General features: G+C 36.1%; 1 protein-coding gene across 1 annotated transcript; it reads left to right on the top strand.

Moving 5' to 3' along the window:
* The first annotated feature begins 461 nt into the window (after positions 1–461).
* LOC100516426 (olfactory receptor 2T3-like) lies at positions 462–1,442 on the top strand. The gene has a single exon (XM_003124222.3). The coding sequence runs from the start codon at positions 462–464 to the stop codon at positions 1,440–1,442; it is 981 nt and encodes a 326-aa protein (XP_003124270.3).
* Positions 1,443–23,483: the final 22,041 nt, after the last annotated feature.

Raw genomic sequence — 23,483 nt, 5'->3', positions numbered from 1 at the left:
AACCAGTTATGTTAGTGCCATTAACAACATTAATATTAACATTGCATCAGCTTTGGCTTCTATCCTAGATGAGCTACTATACCCAAAGTGGAAAAGGAAATTTAGTGAATTACTTTATTCAAGTCACAGTTTTACTTAACCTGAGTTTCCTACTTTATCTTTCTAATCATCACATGAGGTTAGTCCTTTTATATTTTGAGTTACAGTTAAATAACTTTGCTATTTATACAGTGGTTACACCCACAGGTCTGTTTCATAATCCACTCTAGATTTGTGGCCAAAATACCATGTGGCCTCTCAGAGATTTGAAAGATTGATTCTATACCAGTACAACTTCATATTTTAAAAATAGCTTACAGGACTTTATTATTGGAAAATTGTTTAACAAAATCATATACATGGGAAATATCTTAAAATAATCACTCTTACTTTCTTTCTCAGGAGAGAACTGTAACCAAACCATGTATTCATTGTATCAAAATTCACAGAATCAAACATCAAATGCTGATTTTATCCTTGTGGGGCTATTTGGTGAAACCAGACACTCCATCCTCCTCTACACTGTGGTCTTCATCTTCTTCTTGATGGCCCTAGCTGGGAACACCCTCCTCCTCATCCTGATCCATGTGGAGCCCCGCCTGCACACCCCCATGTACTTCTTCATTAGCCAGCTCTCCCTCATGGACCTTCTGTACATATCAGTGACTGTGCCCAAGATGCTCATGAGCCAGGTGACAGGAGATCATAAAATTTCTCCCTCAGGTTGTGGGATCCAGATGTTCTTCTATCTGACCCTCGCTGGAGCTGAGTTTTTCCTTCTGTCTGCCATGGCCTATGACCGATATGCTGCCATTTGCAGACCCCTCCATTACCCACTGCTGATGAACCTGAGAGTCTGTGTATGCCTGGTTTCTGGATGCTGGTTCCTAGGAATGATTGATGGTTTGTTGCTCACCCCCATCACTATGAGTTTCCCCTTTTGTCATTCCAGGAAAATCCTGAGCTTTTTCTGTGAGGCTCCTGCCTTGCTGAAGCTCTCTTGTTCTGATATCTCCCTCTACAAGATGCTCATGTACCTGTGCTGTGTTCTCATGCTTCTCCTTCCCATCATGATCATCTCAAGCTCGTACACCCTCATCCTGTGGCTCATTCACAGAATGAGTTCATCAGAGAGCCGCAGGAAGGCTTTTGCCACCTGCTCTTCCCACATGATTGTAGTGCTGCTCTTCTTTGGTGCTGCTATCTACACATATATGCTTCCTGGTTCCTACCACACAGCTGAACAGGACATGAGGGTGTCAACATTTTACACCATTATAACCCCTGTGCTGAACCCTCTCATTTATAGCTTCCGCAATAAAGATGTCACAGAGGCTCTGAAGAGCAGAATGCCTTCAGGGCTGTGCTTTAGAAAAGCTGTAAAAGGGAAAACCCAGGAATGACCATGTCTTTTTCCCTTTTTATATTATTCATTTCCTTCCTATTTGTCTTTTCCTTTGTCTACTGGTTCCAGGATCTCCAACATGAATCCTGCTATAACTTTCTTCTTTCTTATGCATGAGTCATTTCTCCTCCATCATGTTAACTTTTCATAAATTATCTCCTTATATTTAATGTCTTTATACTCCTTTTATCATGACGTAAAGAAAATAACACATAGTGCCTTTTATCTGATCTCTGATCCCAGATTTATTGATCAGTTTAGTATGAAACTTGGGGGTGAAAACCTTAATTTTAAATGTGGCTTACTGAGAAGAGTCCAGATCCCAGCATAACCCTGGAGGGATTATTGGTGTTCTCCTTCCTTTGTAATACACTGTAACTCATAATTCACATGTGGCAACCACAGAGGTCCAATAAGTACAGCTACATCTCAGTAAAGACAATAAATACATTTTTTTAATCATGAATATGACATTTATAGATAAATACCAATGTTTTAAATACTATTTGACTATCAAAATCGCTTATACCAAATGCCAGTCAACATTAGATTTCATGAGAATTAATATATTCTTATAATTTCAAAGGTCATGAAGATATGGAAAAAAAATTTTTTAATTGTTTTTTGTTTGTGTTTGTTTTTGTTTTTGTTTTGTTTTGCTTTTTAGGGCCACACGTGTAGCATAAGGAAATTCCCAAGCTAGGAGTTACAGCTGCCGGCCTACACCACAGCCACAGCAACACATGTTCTGAGCTGCATCTGTGACCCACATCACAGCTCACAGCAATACCAGATCCCTAAATCACTGAGTGAGGCCAGAGATCAAACCTTCATCCTCTTGGATACTAGCTGAGTTTGTTTCTGTTGAGTCACAATGGGAACTCCCATAAAAATAATTTCATAATGTATGTTTTATGCTTTAATTTACTGTGGGAAGTGGTCCACCATTCTAAAAGTAACAGCCTTGGAGGAGGATGGGTTTTTAGGGAATCCTAATCTTAGTCTTTTTCTTCTTAAACAGGGAAAATTAATAGAAGTTTTAGGAATATTCACCAGTTATTACTTATTTTACTGTATATAATATCTTTAAGTCTACCAGTAGCATCAAGCCATATTATTTTCATGAAAAAAATAATGCTTATGCCTAGTGTTTCTGAAATATGACAAATTTAAAAAGATACATTTACTCTGATCAATGTGCAAGAAGGAGTTTTGGGTTCTATATTTTAGTGTTAATACCATGTGGAACAGACCCTGATCTTGCCATAAGGTGTTCCCATGCCTGCTGCATTTGGATAAATGGACAAATCTTTTCTTCACACGACATGAAAAAATACTTTTGCCTCTCATTTATGATTACTCTTGCAGTGCATGAAAGTATTTTTTCTGAAATTAGAAATAACCCCACCAAGTCAAGAAAAAAACAATACCTAAAAGTAAGTGATGTTTCTCTAGTGGTAGGTAGAATTTTAGTTTTAGAGAAATAGATGTGATTAAAGGAAAAAAAGAAGAAAAATTATGTGTCATTCAGAAATACAAAGTGCACAGAAAAACTAAAATCTTGAGTTTGAATTGGTCCATAAATTGGCTTGCTATTGTGATAAGATGGAATGAAGTGAAAAGGAATAGTCTTGGGTTTACTTCAGTATCTGCCTCTTTAGTTCTCAAGAACTGTGTGACGTTTTTGAGCTTGCCCATGCTCTCAGAGTAGCCTCATATCACTTTTAAGATGGGAAAAGCAGAACTTCCGAATCAAGTTCCTTGAAGTTAGGTGGGATAATATGCAGACATCCCATAACATCTGATCCAAACTATGAGTTTTCCTCCCACCTCTGTACTTCCTACACTCCTTCTATGCCCTCAAGTGGTGAAGAGGTGAGATTGTGTAGGTTCAGAGAGGCTTCTAGCACAATTCTAGCTTTACTATTCAACAGCTCAGTTAAGCTAATTACCCCACTAGTGTCTTAGTTTCTCTGCCAGTAAACTAGAACTATCAATATGAATATCATCAGAGGGCTTTGAATATTGAATGGATTTAACTCACTTGCCCAGCATAGGGCCCAGTCCCTAAAGGGTCTAGATTGCGTTTGCCCCTCTCATGTGTGACTAGATGAAGGTGGCTTTGCCCATGATTCTGTCCCTGTATGTCTGCCATCCTTTGTCATAAATATGAGGGAGCCAGTGGAGACTCTGTCACATGAGAAGATCTCATCAGCTATTTGTTGAACTAAAGAACAATATTTCTGGTATTTTTTTAATCTTCTGATTAATTGGATATTTCCACAGAAGTATTTGATTTATCTGTAAAACCATCTTGTATAAAATGGATAGCATCTTTTTCTCACAAATTTGTATTTTTCAATGATCCTTTGATATAAATGTTAAAAATATCATTTTAGAATTGCTTCTTCTTACATTTTAAAAAATCATCCATGTTTTTGCATCATGAATTTATTCATTTTTCTGCTCCATAGTATTTAATTCATTAACTATACTGTAATTAATTCATATGCTCTGTTGTTGATAAATATTTATGTCATTTTCAAGTTTTAGCAGTTGCAAATACTGCTACTATGTACATTTTTGTATAATGTGTCCTGGTGGTATGAATTTTATACCCCATAATCAATAAACATATCTCAGAATCAATAAGTATCATGTAATTTTCTGGCATTTCAAGTGATATCTTCATTTTCATTGCTGACGATGGTTATTTGTGCCTTCTTTTTGATTTCTTGTTCATTATTAGAAGTTATCTGTATTGTTCATCTTTTCAAAGCACTATCTTCTAGCTTTGTTAATCCTTTTCCTTGTATATTTTGTTTCTTTTAATATCTTAGGCAAACCACTCATTAAAAACAAAATCAATGGGAAAATAATACTCATATAATGATATCAACAAACTAACAATAAAGACACAGAACAGAATTTAATATGCTTTTGGTATAGTGATCATTTGGAGTTTTAACTATTTGTCTTTCAGAAACACAAAGGGCAAAGAAAAACTAAAATCTTGAGCTGTAATTTATCCATAAAAATAGCATTCTGACAATTACTCTTTGAGAAAGCAAATCTTCCTAGACATTTGGAGCATTCATTTATTCACATTTATAGGTTTCCATCTATGTCACAGATGCTGTGCTGTTCACGAGAGACACAGCAGTGGCAACTCTTACCTCAAGGACTTTATTTGCTAGTGGGATAGGAGAGTTGTGTGGACATGAGATCCCAGCCATAAGAACTATGATACAACTCCACCCAAAGAGGCTTGCAGCTTCTAGAAGGAAACCCCAGATTGGAGCAGTGATCTTAAAGGAAAATTAGAAACATGGAAAGACATTAAAGAACATTTCAAAGAGAGGATAAGCATGTGAACAAATATGAGTATAAAAGATGCAGTGTAAATTTCAAGAAGGTGTAAGTACCAAATTTGAGTATGCATGTTAACAGTAGAATGAACAGGGAAGATGTAAGAATGTGTATTTTATATATTAAATTAAGTATATGGGAGTTCCCGTTGTGGCACAGTGGTTAACGAATCCGACTAGGAACCATGAGGTCGCGGGTTCGATCCCTGCTCTTGCTCAGTGGGTTAACGATCCGGCGTTGCTGTGAGCTGTGGTATAGGTTGCAGACGCGGCTAGGATCCCGCGTTGCTGTGGCTCTGGCGTAGGCCGGGGGCTGCAGCTCCGATTCGACCCCTAGCTGGGAACCTCCATATGCCGCGGGAGCGGCCCAAAGAAATAGCAAAAAAAAAAAAAAAAAAAAAGACAGAAAAATAAATAAATAAATAAATAAATAAATAAAGTATATTATTTTCTTTTCTGTGGAAAGGTTCATTTGTGCTATATATTAAATTCCAGATATAAGTGATATCATATGGTATTTGTCTTTTTCTTTCTGACATACTTCACTCAGGATGAGAGTCCCTAGTTCCAGCCATGATGCTGCAAATGGCATTATTTCATTCTTTTTTATGGCTGAGTGGTATTCCGTTGTGTATATATACCACATCTCCCTAATCCAATCATCTGTTGATGAACATTTAGGTTGTTTCCACGTTTTGGCTATTGTGAATTATGATAATGTGAGAAAAATAATGTATACATGTATGTGTAACTGGGTCATCTTGCTGTACAGTAGAAAATTGACAGAACACTGTAAACCAGCTATAATGGAAAAAATAAAAATCATTATAAATGAAAAATAAATAAATAAATAAATAATGTGTATTAAATTAAACTAAATATACTAAATATACTAAAACTAAATGCATTTATATATTAAATATGAATGTACCTTAAAATACATTTTCATTATCTAATTTTAAATTACACTAAACATAGGGCAAGTAATATACAATTAATTATATTAACATATAATTAATTTATATAAAATTAAATGAATATAAATATATTAATGAATAAATATTAATTTCTCAATGGTTACTCTAAAAGTAGCATGATTGGAGAATTGGAAGAGGGCAAGGATAGAAACAAATATACCTCATATAAAGTGGTTGATCATTCATAAGGGAGAGGTATGGGAATTCCCTATTTTCATAAAAAAATTATTTTTTAATGAACTTTTAATTTTTTTTCTCCTTTTCAATATATCCAGCTGCCACCATGAGATGTCTTATATTTTATTCAAAAACTAGGGCAAAATATATTCTTATCTGTTTTATATTCTTTTTATTGCATTCATTTCAAAATAAAATTATATTGTGAACAATAACATTGGAAATGTGCATAGTTTGAAATCTTATAGTTTATGAAATGTCTGTAAAGGGACCGTCAAATGTCCATCAACCAGACATAGATGTAAAAATTCCCTGCTACCTGGAAGCCCTAAACATGTTATTCAACACCAGCTCTTACCTGACATGTAGTAATTGTCCTGAAGTTGATAAAAATCATTTCCTTGTTTATATTTATAGATTTATTACTTGTTTATGTATCTGTAACTATGAAAATTGATTTGGTTTACATATGTATTGATCACATTGTTTATATTACTGTGACTTTCTTTTAAAATTCCTTATTATTACGTTTTAAAAATTCAACTTGTTGTTGCATCATGGATTTATTCATTTTTTTGCTCCACAGTATTTAATTATTTGACTATGCAATACTTAATCCAAGTACTATGTTGTTGACAAATAAATCTACTATGTACATTTTGTATGTGTGTTCTGGTGGTACGAATGTTTATATCTCATAATCAATGGATACATCACAAAATCAATGAGTATTATATAATTTTCTGGCATCTCAAGTGATATCTTCATTTTCATTGCTGACAATGGTTATTCATGCCTTCTCTTGATTTCTTGTTCATTATCAGCAGCAATTTATCAGCATTGTTCACTTTTTCAAATCACTGTTTACTAGCTTTGTTAATCTTCTTCATTCTCCATTTTGTTTCTTTTATTACCTTTGGTTTTCATTTGCCATTATTTTATATTTTATAGATGTTTAAATCATTGAATTTGAATTTAAAAAATATTAATATGCTGATTTAAGATTCTGTATTCCCTCATATCTGGTGAATTCTATAGGTTTGATACATCAACTTTTTTATTTTGTGCAAATGTTATCTAGACTAATATTTTATAATAGACAACCACATAAGACATTTTCATTTAGCTTTTAATTGAATTTGAATTCTAACACCATTTTCAGAGATTTAATCTTCTCAAAGTGTTTTATACCATAATTCATGGATCTTTTGTGTATTCAATTTTGGGGAATATTCCATATGGTCCACTGTTGTTGAATGTAGTGTTTTTCAGCCAGCAGCTGAAACTTTACATTTTTAAGTTCTCCTCTTGTTCATTAACAGAAAGAGGTGACATATATATAATGACAAATCACTCCTGTTAATGCGTTAACACCACATCAAACTTTAAAACCTACTTGGGTAAACTACACAACTACAAGTCTCCTGGAAATACCAGATCAGACTATTTCATTCTTGTTTTCCTAAAAAGAAATGAGATTGATTCTGTCTATAAATGTTCAGGTTGTCACTCCTCCAACTACTTCTAACTGGATCAGTTATATTTACATCAGTGACACTGGACTAATAGAAGGGGCTAAAAGTGACACTGGACTAATAGAAGAGAATATATATACGACAATGCTAAGTGGTTCCATTCCCTTGGACAGTGTAACCCAAGCAGTGACTCTTTCTGGACTATAACCAAAATGTTACCAAACATAACCTGGTTCATACCTCTGCTTGGAGCCCTAGTCATAATAACTATTTTACTGACCTTTGATCTTGACCTTGTAATATACTTGTTAAGTTTGTCACTTCCAGACTACAGCAGTTTTGCTACCAGGATAATAGTGATGCAGGGATTACAGCCACACCTCAAAACTGATCCTGCCTGAATAACAGAAAAAAATCACCCTGGGAGAACTTGACAAGACAAGGCAAGAGTTTTGTGGCCCCAATTAGGTAAAGTCTGTGAGCCCCACACCAGCCTAAAGAAGCTACAGAAGATAGACCATCACCCTTCATCTTCCCAATAAGGATTTAGTGGATTCACATCTCTCAGGGAGGATTTGAAGCAGAAGGTAGAAGGGTCCCAGGCTGAACAACTTTAATATGTTCCCAGTGGAGAGATAACTTCAAGATAAAAGCTGCATCCTTCTTGGATAAAAGATAGAGACCATCTATCTCTCATTCATGAGGTGAAGGAGATATCCAGAACTACAAATTTGAAGAAAGTTTCCTCAGGGGTCAGAGAAAGGAGGGCACCAGATCACAGTATATCCTGCCAACCTACCAGAGACTCTTAGGTTAAAATCCATCCTGAGGGCAGGGCCCTGAGTCAGGCTAAGGCCAGATGAAACGAGATGATTGGCCAAGTAAGCCTGGAAGGACTTCCCCCATACAGGTGATTTAAATAACCTCCAAAGCATGCATTTTCTCAATTCCTCTCTTGTTGTTTCTCTCTGTCTCTATCTTTTTTCTCTCCCCCTCACACCACCACCCCCAGGCTGTCTGTGCTTTCTCCACACCTATCTTCTCTCTTTAAATAAACACTTATTTGCCTCATCAAAAAAAATTGTGCACTTCATTTTTAAAATTTTTCTTTACATCACTGTCAATTATACAGGAGGAAATATGTTAAAATTGCCTACTACATTTTTTTCTCTTTAGTTTCATCTAATTTTACTTGATATATCTTAGAGGCATTATATAAAAATCATAACATTTTCCAAATGTCATTGTACATTTTATTTTCATTATTTTTGTATATTTTGTTAGGTAGAAGAGATTTTCTTTGTTTTTATTGAAATTTTTTTCTGTCTTGTCTAATTAATCAACTTTTTTTAGGTTATGCTTTGTATAAAATATCTCCATTAAAAAAAAGTTATGGCATTGCTGTGAGCTGTGGTATAAGTCACAGACATGGGTTGGATCTGATGTTGCTGTGGCTGTGGTGTAGGCTGGCAGCTGTAGCTCTGATTAGACACCTAGCCTGGGAACCTCCATATACCAAGGATGCAACCCTAAAAAAAGGCAAAAAAAATTAATCCCTCTATACAACGTTAAAAGTAGATAGGACTTTAAGATGCCCAAATACACTTTCCCTTTTCTAACACATATGCTAGTCTTGTCAGCTATTTTTGTATTTCTCCCTTTTACTTGGTAAAGGTATGAATAGAAATTTCTCCAAAGAAGGCATATAGAAGGCCATTAGACACATGAAGAGATGTTCACCACCCAATAATTATCAGGTAAATGCAAATCAAATCTACATTGAGATATCACTTCAAACCTGTCAAAATGTCTATTATCAAAAAGAATAAATAGCAAGTATGTAGACGAGGGTGTGGAGAAAAGGGAACTCAAGTACACTATTGATTGGAATGTAAATTTGTACATCCACTATGGAAAACATTATGGAAGTTCCCAAAAAAAGTTAAAAATGAAACTGCCAAATGATCTTGTAATTCCACTCCTGGGTATTTACCCAAAAGGGAAAAAACACTAATTATAAAATATATTCGTGAAAGAGACAAGAGAAAATGGTAGAGGAACAGGATATTAAGCTCACCTCCCCTCATAAAAACATTAAACATACATCTACAGAGATTTCCCGCCATGACACAGTGGGTTAAGAATCCAATTGCAGAAGCTTGGGTAGCTTCAGAGATTCAGGTTTGATCCCTGGCCTGGGTATGTGGGTCAAAGGATTTGCATTGCTGCAGCTGTAGCCCAGGTCACAGCTGTGGCTCAGAATCAATCCCTGGCTCAGGAATTTCCATGGCTTCAACTGCAGCAAAAAAAAAAAAAAAAAAAAAAAAAAAAATACCTACAATGAAACAATCTACACAGAACATGTAATAAGTGTTGACAAAAGACATCAAAATTCTTAAAATCCAAGAAAATCTCCAAGAGGCTAAGTAGATTAAGAGGAAAAAGCAGGGAAAGTAGATAAAAGAGAGAGATATAGGAACAAAGACAGAACATGTGCCCCGGGGAGGGAGCTGTGAGGGATAAAAAGTCCCCACACCCTGGCAAGCTCTCTCACTGGTGGGGAGGTTAGCCTGAATGGAGGGGTATCTTTGGAGTTTAGAAAATACAAGCAGGCAGTTTGAAAGGGGAAGTATGCAGAGGGTCAGTACCATGGCATTTTTGCACTGCCCAGCCTCATCCACTGTAACAGGTGAAGGTGAGTGGAGGCTGGTAGCTGAAACTCAGGATGCAGAAGTCATATTCAGGTAGATGACCAGGGTTGGCTGCATGTGGAGAGCCTAAAAAGGTGCCATTTTGGGGGGAGGGGGCTTTAGAGGAGAGATTTGGGGCTTCCACTAGAGCTTCGTCCTTTGTGAGTGCTTTCAGGCAACAGGAAACCACCTACTAGAGTATGGGGCAGGTGCAAGCTCTGGCACCATTGTTAGTTGCAGATGCTAGTGGCTCTAGGAGAACATTGGAAGGCAGGGACTTAGCTCTGACTCTGAGATCTCTGAGTGCCTTAACCCCAGATACCCCAGCAAAAACTGAAAGTAGGTGCCAGTTCCTATCCCCTCAGTCCTGGGAACTCTCTAACACCAGTCATCGATGAGAAAACCTCCAGAATCACCTGAATTCACTCCTGCTGCCCCAGGAGTGCAGGGAGTTGCTGATACTCATTGAACTTTGCCAGAAGGTACCTGACTCCACTCCTGCTCAGGAGTTCAGGGAGTTGCAGATACCCCATGAAACCCATGAGCAGACACCAGAATCTGCTCTAGCTGCCCTGGGAAAATAGTGAGACACAGACAACTTTTGAAACCTGAAGTGGACACCACACTCTACTCCCACTATCCTGGGAGCACAGAACACACCAGATAACTTGTGAAACTTGAGATTCAGAATCATACCTTGCCACAGCTGTACTGAGAGTGCAGAGTGAGCCCTATGTGCCTGATCTCTGGCCCATCCACCTCCCTTTTTGGATAGGCCTCCCGTGTTCCTGCTACCTTGGGAACAGACACTGACAGGTTGTCCACAGTCAGAGATGCGGGTTGTAAATAAAGATGAGCCCCAGGGGCCCTGAAACTAAGGAAGAAGGGCTTAAATCTTTCATCCTGGCTGTGGAAACTGAAGGTTTACAGCTCATCTGCATACTTTGTAAATTCAGAATATCTGAAACATACCAATAGGTAAAAAGCACAGAAAGAGTTATGGCTTTGACATCTGTGGAGCTCAGTGGGCACACACCTTTGGGGATGGGACCAGGCCAGAGTCTAAGCTATCTCCAGAGCTTGCACAGTGGGCACAAGGGCATGACCATCATGGTCCTGTGATCTCACATCATTATATCTATGCTGATGGCCTAATGAAAACAGTGCCTGAGAGACAGTAGAGCCAAATGCTGGCATAGCATTGCCAACAAGTGTGTACTTTGTGAACTTTCACAACAGGTGAAAAGTGATGCAAGAGAGCACAGTCACAGGTGAATAGCTCTAGCACAGGAATACTAAGGAGCTCCTCTCCTAGTGGGATTTCTGCAGTCCCTCCCACCTCACATAGTTGATCAGAAACAGGACAGAAACATATCTGGGGCTTCTATTTCAACAACTAAGGAACAGACCCCTCTCCTGACAATTCAGTGACAACTGCAGAGAAAAGAGGAAGCTCAACTCAATAGGCAGTGCAGGCTCTGGTCACCACATCAGTCACACACCACCATCAAGGGTATAACAGCCAGAATACACTGATGAAAGAGGTGACAGTCATCCATATTTTTAAAAAGCCAATGGACCAAAAAATATTACACATGTGTAAGTGGCCTAAAGTCTTCCTGAATCCACAGCCTTCTGTAAACACACTCCTTGACAAGACCCGAACCATCAGAGAGACAAGACTCAACCCAACTCATTAGTGAATAGTCACCAGTCTGTCCCAACAGGAAAACTATACAAGCCGATGAATCACCTTCACCATCCAGAGAGCAGACACTAAAAATAAGAGGAACTACAAGAATGGATCTTGTGTAAAGGAGACCACAAACACAGAAAGTTAGACAAAATGAGATGGCAAAAGAATATGCTCCAGAGGAGGGAACAGGTAAAAATCCACAAAAACAACTAAATAAAAAGGAGACAGACAATCCACCTGAAAAATAATTCAGAGTAATTATAAAAAGAATGATCCAAGATCTCAGAAAAAGAATGAAGAGACAAATTAAGATGCTACAAGAAATATTTTAAAAACAGCTATAAAATTTAAAGAACAAGAAACCAAGATGAATAGCATGACATCTGAAATGAAAAATATACTAGAAGGAAGCAATAGAGGATAATGGAGGCAAAAGAATAGCTAAGTAAGGTGGAAGACAGAGTGGTGAAAATCAGTGCTATGGAAAAGAATAAAAAAAAAAGAACAAAAAGAATTGAGGAGTATTTAAGAGACCCCTGGGACAACATTAAATGCACCATCATTTGCATCATAGTGGTTTCAGAAGAAGAAGAGAGAGAAAGGGCCAGAGAAAATATTTGAAGAAATTGAGGCTGAAGACTTCCTAATATGAGGAAGGAAACTTTTGCTCAAGTTAAGGAAGCACAGGATGCAGGTTATAGTCAAGGAGGAACACACCAAGACACAAAACAATCAAACAGACAAAAATTAAATACAAAGAAAAATATTAAAATCAGCAATGAAGAAGGAAAATTTAATATGCAAGGGAGCACCTATAAGGTTATCAACTGATTTTTTCAGCAGAAACTCTGAGATCCAGAAGGAAGTGGCAAGGTATATTTAAGGTGATGAAAGGGGGAAACCTGGAAACAAGAATACTCTACCCAGAAAGGCTTTCATTCAGATTTGACAAAGAGATCAAAAGCTTTTCAGACAACCACCAAAGAGAATTTAGCACCTCCAAACCAGCTTTACAACACCGACTTAAGGAAATTCTCTAGGCAAAAAAAAAAAAAAAAGTCACAACTAGAAACAAGAAAATTACAGATGAGAAAGCTCAATGGTAAACAAATACTATTGTTTAATGGTAAACAAAATCAGGAAATCACCACTGACAAATATGATATCAAAACTAGCAAGCATGAGAACAGAACAAGTGAAGAACACTAAAAATGCATTTGAAATTAACATACCAGCAACCAAAAATAATTTTGTACATATATGGACTGCTATATCAAAATCTAATGGGGGAGTTCCCGTCGTGGCGCAGTGGTTAACGAATCCGACTAGGAACCATGAGGTTGCGGGTTCGGTCCCTGACCTTGTTCAGTGGGTTAACGATCCGGCATTGCCGTGAGCTGTGGTGTAGGTTGCAGATGTGGCTCGGATCCAGCATTGCTATGGCTCTGGCGTAGGCTGGTGGCTGCAGTTCCGATTCGACCCCTAGCCTGGGAACCTCCATATGCCACGGGAGCAGCCCAAGAAATAGCAAAAATACCAAAAAAAAAAAAAAATCTAATGGGAACTGCAAACCAAAAAAAATCAATAGACACACAATTAAAAAAGAAAAAGTAAACCAAATACAATACTAAAAATCATCATCAAATCAAAATAAAAGACAACAAAGAGGATTTCCCATTGTGGTTCAGTGGAAATGAATCTGATCCATGAGGACACATGTTTAATCACTGGCCTTGCTCAATAGGTTAAGGATCCAGCATTGCCATGAGCTGTGGTGTAGTTTGCAAGACGTGTCTCTGATCTGGTGTCACTGTGGCTGTGGTGTATGTCAGCAGAAACAGATCCAAATTTACCCCTAAAGGAAAGGAATAAAAAAAGACCAAGAAAAACAAGTCCAAAACAATTAAGAAAATGACAATAAGTACATAAATAGCCATTATGCATTGAATGCAAGTGGACTAAATGTTCCAATCAAAAAACATACACTGGTTGAATGGATATAAAACCTTACCCATAGATTGCTGTTTACAAGAGACACACTTCAGACCTAAGGACAGATACAGACTTAAGTGAGAGGATGGAAGAAGGTATTACATGAAAATGGAAACCAAAAGAAACCTGGGGTAGCAATACTCATATAAGACAAAATAAACTTTAAAAGAAAGAAAGTCACAAGAGACAAAGGTCACTACTTAATAATGAAATCATCAACCCAAGAAGAAGAAATGACAATTGTAAATATATATGTACCCAAAATAGGAGCACCACAATATATACATAAGGCAAAAGCTAGGATCCGTAACAGGAGAAATAAACAGTAGCACAATAATAGTGGGTGGCTTTAATGCCCCACTTATCCCAAAGCAGCAGAATATACATTCTTCTCAAGTGCACATGGAAAATTCATCAGGATAGATCATATCATAAACCACATTTCATGATTGTAGATTTTTTTAATTGAATTGGTATCATTTTTTTCTGGCCACAATATGATAAGATTAGAAATCAATTACAAAAAAAGCAAAAAACAAAAAACCTCTGAATTTCAACAATATGCTGCTAAACAACCAATGAATCACTGAAGAAAGAAAGATAAAATAAAAAAATATTTAGAGACAGGAGTTCTCACTGTGGCTCAGCAGAAATGAATCTGACTTGTACCCATGAGGTTTGATCTCTGTCCTCGCTCAACAGTTTAGGGAATCAATGTCACTGTGAGCTGTGGTGTAGACCAGAGGCTATAGTTCTGATTCAAGTCCTAGCCTGGGAACCTCTATGAGCCACAAGTGTGGCTCTAAAAAAGACAAAAAAATTAGAGACAAATGGCAATGAAAATACTACATCCAAAAGCTATTACACACACACACACACACAAATTTTAAGAGGAATGTTTATAACAATACAATCTTATCCCAGAAAACAAGAAATATCTCAACTACATAACCTAAACTTATACCTAAAGCAACTAGAAAAGGAAAAAGAGACAATGCCCAAAGTTAATAGAAGGAATGAACTCATGATTACCAGACCAGAAATAAATGAAATAGAGATTTTAAAAAAAGGAAGGTCAATGAAACCAAAAGCCAAGTTTTGAAAAGATTAAAAAATATGACAAAAAAAATGTATACATGTGTGTATAAATGGGTCATCTTGCTGTAGAGTAGAAAATTGACAGAACACTGTGAACCAGATATAATGGAAAAAATAAAAATCATTAAAAGTGAAAAAAGATTTAAAAAATTGTAGGCCTTTATTCAGACTTAGCAAGAAAAATTAGGAGAGGGGTTAAATCCTTAAAATTAGAAATGGAAAAGCAGACATTTCAACTGACACCACATAAATGCAAAGGATCATAAGAAACAACCACAAGCAACTCTATGTCAATAACATGGACAACTTAGAAGAAATGGTCATTCTTATAAAGGTACAATTGTCCCTGATGATCCAGGAAGAAAGAGAAAATACGAATAGGCCAATAACAATACTGAAATTGAAAATGTGTTAAGATGTCTTCCAAAAAACAAAACCTGAGGATCTGATGGCATCACAGGAAAAATTCAGAGAAGTGTAGAAACTTATTCTCATGAAACTCTTCAAAATAATTGCAGTGGAAATCATATTCCATAGCTCATTCTATGAGGACTCTGTAAATCTGATACCAAAATCAAACAAAGAGTCCACAAAAAAAATTATAGAATGATATCACTGATGATTATAGGTGAAAAAAATCCTCAACAAAATATCAGTAAACCGAATCCAACAATACATTAAAAGGATCAAACATCATGATCGAGTGGGATTTATCCCAGGGATGCAAGGATAGTTCAAAAATCCACAAATCAATGTGACACACCACATCAACAAGCTGAAGAATAAAAATCATATGAACCAATCAATCAATGGAAAAATGGGCAAAAGACCTGAATAGACATTTCTCCAAAGAAGATATACAGATGGCCAACAAACACATGAAAAAATGCTCAACATCGCTGATTATAAGAGAAATGCAAATCAAAACTACCATGAGATACCACCTCACACCAGTCAGAATGGCCATCATTAATAAATCCACAAATAACAAGTGCTGGAGGGGCTGTGGAGAAAAGGGAACCCTCCTGCACTGCTGGTGGGAATGTAAACTGGTTCAGCCACTATGGAGAACAGTTTGGAGATACCTTAGAAATCTATACATAGAACTTCCATATGACCCCACAATCCCACTCTTGGGCATCTATCCGGACAAAACTCTACTTAAAAGAGACACATGCACCTGCATGTTCATTGCAGCACTATTCACAATAGCCAGGACATGGAAACAATCCAAATGTCCATCAACAGATGATTGGAGTCGGAAGAAGTGGTATATATACACAATGGAATATTCCTCAGCCATAAAAAAGAATGACATAATGCCATTTGCAGCAACATGGATGGAACTAGAGAATCTCATACTGAGTGAAATGAGCCAGAAAGACAAAGACAAATACCATATGATATCACTTATAACTGGAATCTAATATCCAGCACAAATGAACATCTCCTCAGAAAAGAAAATCATGGACTTGGAGAAGAGACTTGTGGCTGCCTGATGGGAGGGGGAGGGAGTGGGAGGGATCGGGAGCTTGGGCTTATCAGACACAACTTAGAATAGATTTACAAGGAGATCCTGCTGAATAGCATTGAGAACTTTGTCTAGATACTCATGTCGCAACAGAAGAAAGGCTGGGGGAAAAAATGTAATTGTAATGTATACATGTAAGGATAACCTGACCCCCTTGCTGTACAGTGGGAAAATAAAAAAAAATTATATGAACATCTCCATAGATGAAGAAGCCTGTAACAATATTTAACACTGATATCTGATTAAAAAAAAAAAAAACCTCTCCGGAAAGTGGGCACAGAGGGTACATAGCTAAACATGATAAAACCCATATATGACAAACCCAAGCTAACATAATTTTCAATGATGAAAAACTGAAGACATTTCCACTAAGATCAAGAACAAGACAAGGATTACATTTTCACCTCTGTTATTCAACAGAATTTTGGAAATTCTAGCCATGCAATCAATGATGAAAAATAAATTAAAGAAATCCAAACTAGAAAAGTAAAAGTATAACTGCTTTCAAAAGATGTGATACTATCATAGAAAATCCTAAAGATGGTACCAGAAAAAAATGTTAGAGCTTATCAATGAATTTGGTAAAGTATCAGAAACAAAATTAATACACAGAAATAGATTATATATCTATATACTAATAAAGAAATTTCAGAAAGAGTAATTAGGGAAATGACTCCATTTACTATCACATCAAAAAGGAAAAAAATATATACCTAGAAATAAACCTACCTAAAGAGAAAACACCAGTACTCTGAAAATGCTAATTTGCTGATGAAAGAAATCAAAGATGACACAAGGAGATAGAAAGATATACGCAGCTCTTGGCTTGGAAGAATCAATACACAAAAAATGACTATACTACCTAAAGCAATCTAAAGATTCAATTTAATCCCTATCAAATTAGCATTGACATTTTTCACTAAACTAGACAAAATATTTTTATTTTTATTTCCCCAATACAATTTTTTTATACTGTATGGCACTGTGACCCAGTTACACATACATGTTATATGTTCTTTTTTCTCACAATATCATGCTCCAACATAAGTGACCAGACAGTTCCCAGTGCTACATAGCAGGATCTCATTGCTAATCCATTCCAAAGGCAAGAGTTTTCATCCATTAACGCCAAGTTCCCCATCTATCCCACTCCCTCCCCCTCCCCCTTGGCCACCACAAGTATGTTGTCCAAGTCCATGATTTTCTTTTCCGTGGAAAGATTCATTTGTGCCATATGTTAGATTCCAGATACAAGTGATACCATATGGTATTTGTCTTTCTCTTTCTGACTTACTTCACTCAGGATGAGAGCCTCTAGTTCCATCCATGTTGCTGCAAAGGGCATTATTTTGTTCTTCTTCATGACTGAGTAGTATTCCATTGCATATACATACAACTTTTTCCTAATCCAATCATCTCTTGAAGGACATTGGGGTTGTTTCCATGTCTTAGCCATTGTGAATAGTGCTGCAATGAACATGCAGGTGCATGTGTCTTTTTTAAGGAAAGTTTTGTCCAAATATATGCCAAAGAGTGGGACTGCTGGGTCATATGGTAATTCTATGTATAGATTTCTAAGGCACCTCCATACTGTTCTCCATAGTGGTTGAACCAGCTTACATTTCCACCAGCAGTGCAAGAGGGTTCCCTTTTCTCTACACCCTCTACAGCATTTATTATTTGTGGACTTATTAATGATGGCCATTCTGACTGGTGTGAGGTGATATCTGTGGTAGTTTTGATTTGCATTTCTCTAATAATCAGGGATGTTGAGCATTGTTTCATGTGCTTGTTGGCCACCTGTATATCTTCCTTGGTGAAATGTCTATTCAGGTCTTTTACCCATTTTTACATTGGGTTGTTGGATTTTTTTGCTTTTGAGTTGTATAAATTTTTGTATATTTTAGAGATTAAGCCCTTGTCAGTTGCATCATTTGAAACTATTTTCTCCCATTCTGTCAGTTGTCTTTTTGTTTTCTTTTTGCTTTCCTTTGCTGTGCAAAAGCTTGTCAATTTGATTAGGTCTGATTGGTTTATTTTTGCTTTTATTTCTGTTGCTTTGGGAGACTGACCTGAGAAAACATTTGCAAGGTTGATGTTTTGCCTATGTTTTGCCTATGTTCTCTTCCAGGCATAACTCTCCCAGACTTCAGGCAATAGTACAAAGCCATAGTAATCAGGACTGTGGTAGTGGTACCAAACAGACCTATAGACAAATGGAACAGAATAGAGAATCCAGAAATAAACACAGAGACCTATGGTCAATTAATCTTTGACAATGGAGGCAAGAGCATAAAATGGGAAAAAGACAGTCTTTTCAGTAAGTATTTCTGGGGAACCTGGACAGCTGCATGTAAATCAATGAAACTAGAACACATCTTCACCCCATGCATGAAAATAAACTCAAAATGGCTTAAAAGCTTAAATATAAGACAAAATATTTTTTAATTTGTATAGAAACACAAAGCACCCTGAATAGCCAAAGCAATATTGAAAAAGAAAAATAGAACTGGAGGAATCAGTCTCTCTGTCTTCAGACTATACTACAAAGCCACAGTCATCAAAACTGGCACTGTACAAAAAAAATATAGATCAGTGGAACAGGATGGAATGCCAAGAAGTTATACCAGCACCTATGACCAACTAATACATAACAAAGGAGACAAGAACATACAGTGGAGGGAAGAAAGACTCTTCAATAAATGGTACTGGATAAACTGGACAGATAATGTATTAAAGAGTGGAATTAGAACATTCTCTAACATCATTCACAACAATAAACTCAAAATGGATTAAAGACCTAAATGTAAGGCCAAATACCCTAAAGCTCCTAGAATAAAATCTAGGCAGAAGACTCTCTTTGATGCAAATGGCAGCAACATCTTTTTTTGATCCACCTCCTAGAATAACAAGAATAAAAACAAAAATAAAACAATTAGACCTAGTTACATTTAAAATCTTTTGCACAGCAAAAGAAACTATAAACAAAAATAAAATACAACCAACTGAATGGGAGAGGATCTTTGCAAACCATGTGATTAAGGATTAATTTCTAAAATATACAAATACCACATGAAGTTTTATATCAAAAAACAAACAAAAAAAATTAAAGGGGAAAATTCTGAATAGACCTTTCTCCAAAGAAGACATATTAATACTTTTTTTCATGGAGACTCAGGAAAAATTACTCAACATCACTAATTGTTAGAGAATTGTAAGTCAAAACTATAAGATATTTTCACCTCACACCAGTAATAATGGCCATCATAAAAAAAATCTGCAAACAATAAATGCTGGAGAGATGAGGAAAAAGGGGATCCCTTCTACACTATAGGTGTTAATGTAAATTGAGGCAACAACCATGGAGGACAGAATGTAGATTCCTTAAAAAACTAAATATAGAATTATCATAGAATATAGTAATTTCACTCCTGGTGATATCTCCAGAGAAACCTATAAATAAAAAATATACATAAACTCCAATATTAATTGCAGCACTATTCAAAATAGCCAAGATGTGAAAGCAACTAAATGTCCATTGACAGAGGAATGAGTGAAAAAGATGTGGTACATATATACATTACCATAAAAAATAATTAAATAATATCATTTGCAGCCACATGATGGGGCCTGGATATCATCATACTAAGTAAACCAGACAACGGAAGACAAGACCTTTGACAGACCTCCAGAACTACATCAAAACATTAATATGCATATTACAAGGGACCCAAAAGAAAAAGAAGAAAGAGAAAAGGGTTGAAGACATATTAGAAGAAACAGTATCTGAAAAATTCCCTAACCTGGAAAGAAAAGTCATCAAATACAGGAAGTGTAGAAAGTCCTACACAGGATTAACTGAAATAGAAACACACAAAGATACATTGTAATTAAGGCAGTAAAAATTAAATAAAGAGGGAATATTAAAAGCAGCAAGGGAAAAGTATCAAATAACATACTAGGGAACTTCCATAAGGCCGTAATTTGCCTTTTTAGCAGAAACTCTTCAGGCCAGAAGGGAGTGGCATAATATATTAGAAGTGAGGAAAAGTAAAAAACTCCTAATCAAGATTAATCTAACCAGGAAGGCCCTTATTCAGATTTGATGGAGAGATCAAAAGATTTACACAGACGTAGACAGCAGATTTGTGTTTGCCAGGGAGTAGAAAAGAGGGGGGTGTGATGGATGGGGAACTATTACATTTGGAATAAGCAACGGAGTTCTACTTTACAACATAGGGAACTATGTGCAAATGCAAGTTAAACATGATGGAAGATAGTATGAAAAAACATGTATATATCTATATGTAATATAGATATACAGATATACATATGACTGGGTCAATTTGCTATATAGCAAAAATTGAATGAACATTGTGAATAAGCTATATTTAATAAAAAAATTTAAATACAAAAAAAGTTACAGAAAAGAAAAATCTGGAAGTCTTCAGCACCACCAAAGTGGCTTTAAAACAAATGTTAGGAGTTCTTTTGCGGTGCAACAGGTTAAGGATCTGGTATTGTCACTGCAGTGGCTTGTGTGGCTGCTGTGGTCTGGCTTTGATCCCTGAGGAACTTCAACATGCTGTGGGCATGGCCAAAAAATATTAAAGTATTTCTCTAGGTGGAAAAAAAAAAGACAAAAGTAGAAACATAAAAATTAAAAAAATAAAAATATCATGGGTAAAAGTACACATACAGTACAGGTAAAAAAATCATCTTTTCATGAAACTAGTATGGTAAAATGACAAAAGTAGTAACACTATCTGTATCCACTTTGAGCATGTATGGTATACACAAATAAGTTATATGTAAAACATGATGTCAAAAAGAGTAATCATAAGAAGAGTATAAATGGAGTGTTAATATGCATTTAAAATTAAGTGACCAGCAACATAAAAACAATATATACAGAGTAGGATTGCTAAATAAAAACATCATGACAACTGCAACCAAACACATATGTTAGATAAGAAATTAAAAAAAGAAAAAAGAAATCCAAACATAACACTAAAGATAGTCATCAGATCACAAGAAATCAAAAAAAGAATGGAGAAATAACCTACAATAACAACTCCAAAACAACTGACATGATGACAATAGAAAAAATATATATCAATAATTATCATAAATGTAAATGGACTAAATGCTCCAATCAGAGTTGTACAATGGATTAAATATAAGATCTGTATATCTGCTGCCTAAAAAGACACACTTCAGATCTAAGGAAACACAAAGACTGAAGTAAGGGGGTGAAAAAAGAACTTCCATGTAAATGAAAATCAAAAGAAAGCTGGAGTAGCAATACTCATATCAGACAAAATAGACTCAATAAAGACTATTACAAGAGTCAAAGAAGAATATTACATAATGATCAAAATATCCATCCAAGAAGAAAATATTCTAATTTAAATGTATATGCACCCAACACAGGAGTATTTGAATACATGAAGCAAATATAAAAAAACTTAAAAAGAGAAATTAACAGTAACACAATAAAAAATAGAGGACCCAGCAATCCCATTCTTGGGCATATATCCAGAGAAACTTTCTTTGAAAAAGATACATGTACCATATTTTCATTTTAGCACTCTTCACAATAGCCAAGAGATGGAAACAACCTAAATTTCCATCAACGGATGAATAGATTAGGAAGATGTGGTGTATATATATACACAATGCAATACTATTCAGCCATAAAAAAGAACAAAACAATGCCATTTGCAGCAACATGGATGGAACTAGAGACTCTCATACTAAGTGAAGTATGTCGGAGAAAGATAAATACCATATGGTATCACTTGTATCTGGAATCTAATATATGGCACAAATGAATATTTCAACAGAATAGAAACTCATGGAGTTAGAGAACAGACTTGTGGTTGTCAAGGGGGAGGTGAAGGGAGTGGGATGGACTGGGAGTATGGGATTAATAGATGCAAACTATTGCATTTGAAGTGGATAAGTAATGAGATCCTAATCTATAGCATTGGGAAATATGTCTAGTCACTTCTCATGGAGCCTGATGGAGGATAATGTGAGAAAAAGATTGTATATATGTATGTCTGACTGGGTTCCTTTGCTATATAGTAGAAAATTGATAGAACACTGTAAACCAATTACATTGGAAAAAATAAGTCATTTTTAAAAATCACAAAAAAATAGAGGATTTTTACAGCTCATTTAATCAATGGACAAATCATCCATGCCAAAAATCAATAAGAAAACACTAACCTTAAATTACACATTACACCAATGGACATAATTGATGTATAGAAAGAATTCCATCTAGAACTGGCAGAATACATTTTTTTTAAGCACTCATGGAACATTCTCCAGGAGAGAGCAAATGCCTCAGTAAATTTAAGAAAATTAAAATTTTAATACATTAAGCATCCTTTCCAAACATGACACTATGATACTAGAAGTCACTACTAGGGAAAAAAAAACTGCAAAAAAAAAATTGCAAGCATGTGGAACCAAAAACTGCTACTTAACAACTTAAGAAATAAAGTAAGAAATCAAAAAATATGTGAAGACAGGAGTTCCCCTCATAGCTTAGCAGAAATGAACCTGACTAGTGTCCATGAGGATGCTTGTTCAGTCCATGGCCTTGCCTAGTGGGTCAGGAATCATGCATTGCCATGAGCTGTTGTGTAGTTTATAGACACAGCTCAGATCCTGCATTGCTGTAGTTGTGGTGTAGGCTGGCATTTGTAGTTCCAATTTTATTCCTAGCCAAGAAACTTCCATATGCCACAGGTGTGGCCCTAAAAAACAAAATAATATGTAGATACAAATGAAATAAAAAACAGTGATCCAGAGTTCATGTTGGGTCTCAGTGGGTTAAGAACCCAGCATACTGTCTGTGGGGATGACATTTGATCCGTGGCCTTGTTCAGTGGGTTAAGGATCTGTTGTAGCCAAAACTGCAGTGTAGGTTCCAGATGAGGTTCGGATCCAGTGTTGCCATGGCTGTGGTGTAGGCCTGCAGCTGCAGCTCTGATTTGACTCCTAGTCCAGGAAATTTCATAT

This window comes from Sus scrofa, chromosome 2 (assembly GCF_054392235.1).
Source record: "Sus scrofa isolate SSC_HxYL_T2T_F1_AM1 chromosome 2, Sscrofa_HxYL_maternal_Yorkshire_Landrace_v2.0, whole genome shotgun sequence".
NCBI lineage: Eukaryota > Metazoa > Chordata > Mammalia > Artiodactyla > Suidae > Sus > Sus scrofa.
The sequence above is the reverse complement of the archived record's forward strand: the minus strand, read 5'-3'. Positions and strand labels throughout refer to the sequence as shown.

What these genes read in the sequence shown, in the direction of transcription:
- LOC100516426 (XM_003124222.3), top strand. Translation starts at nt 462, where the DNA reads ATGTATTCATTGTATCAAAATTCACAGAATCAAACATCAAATGCTGAT.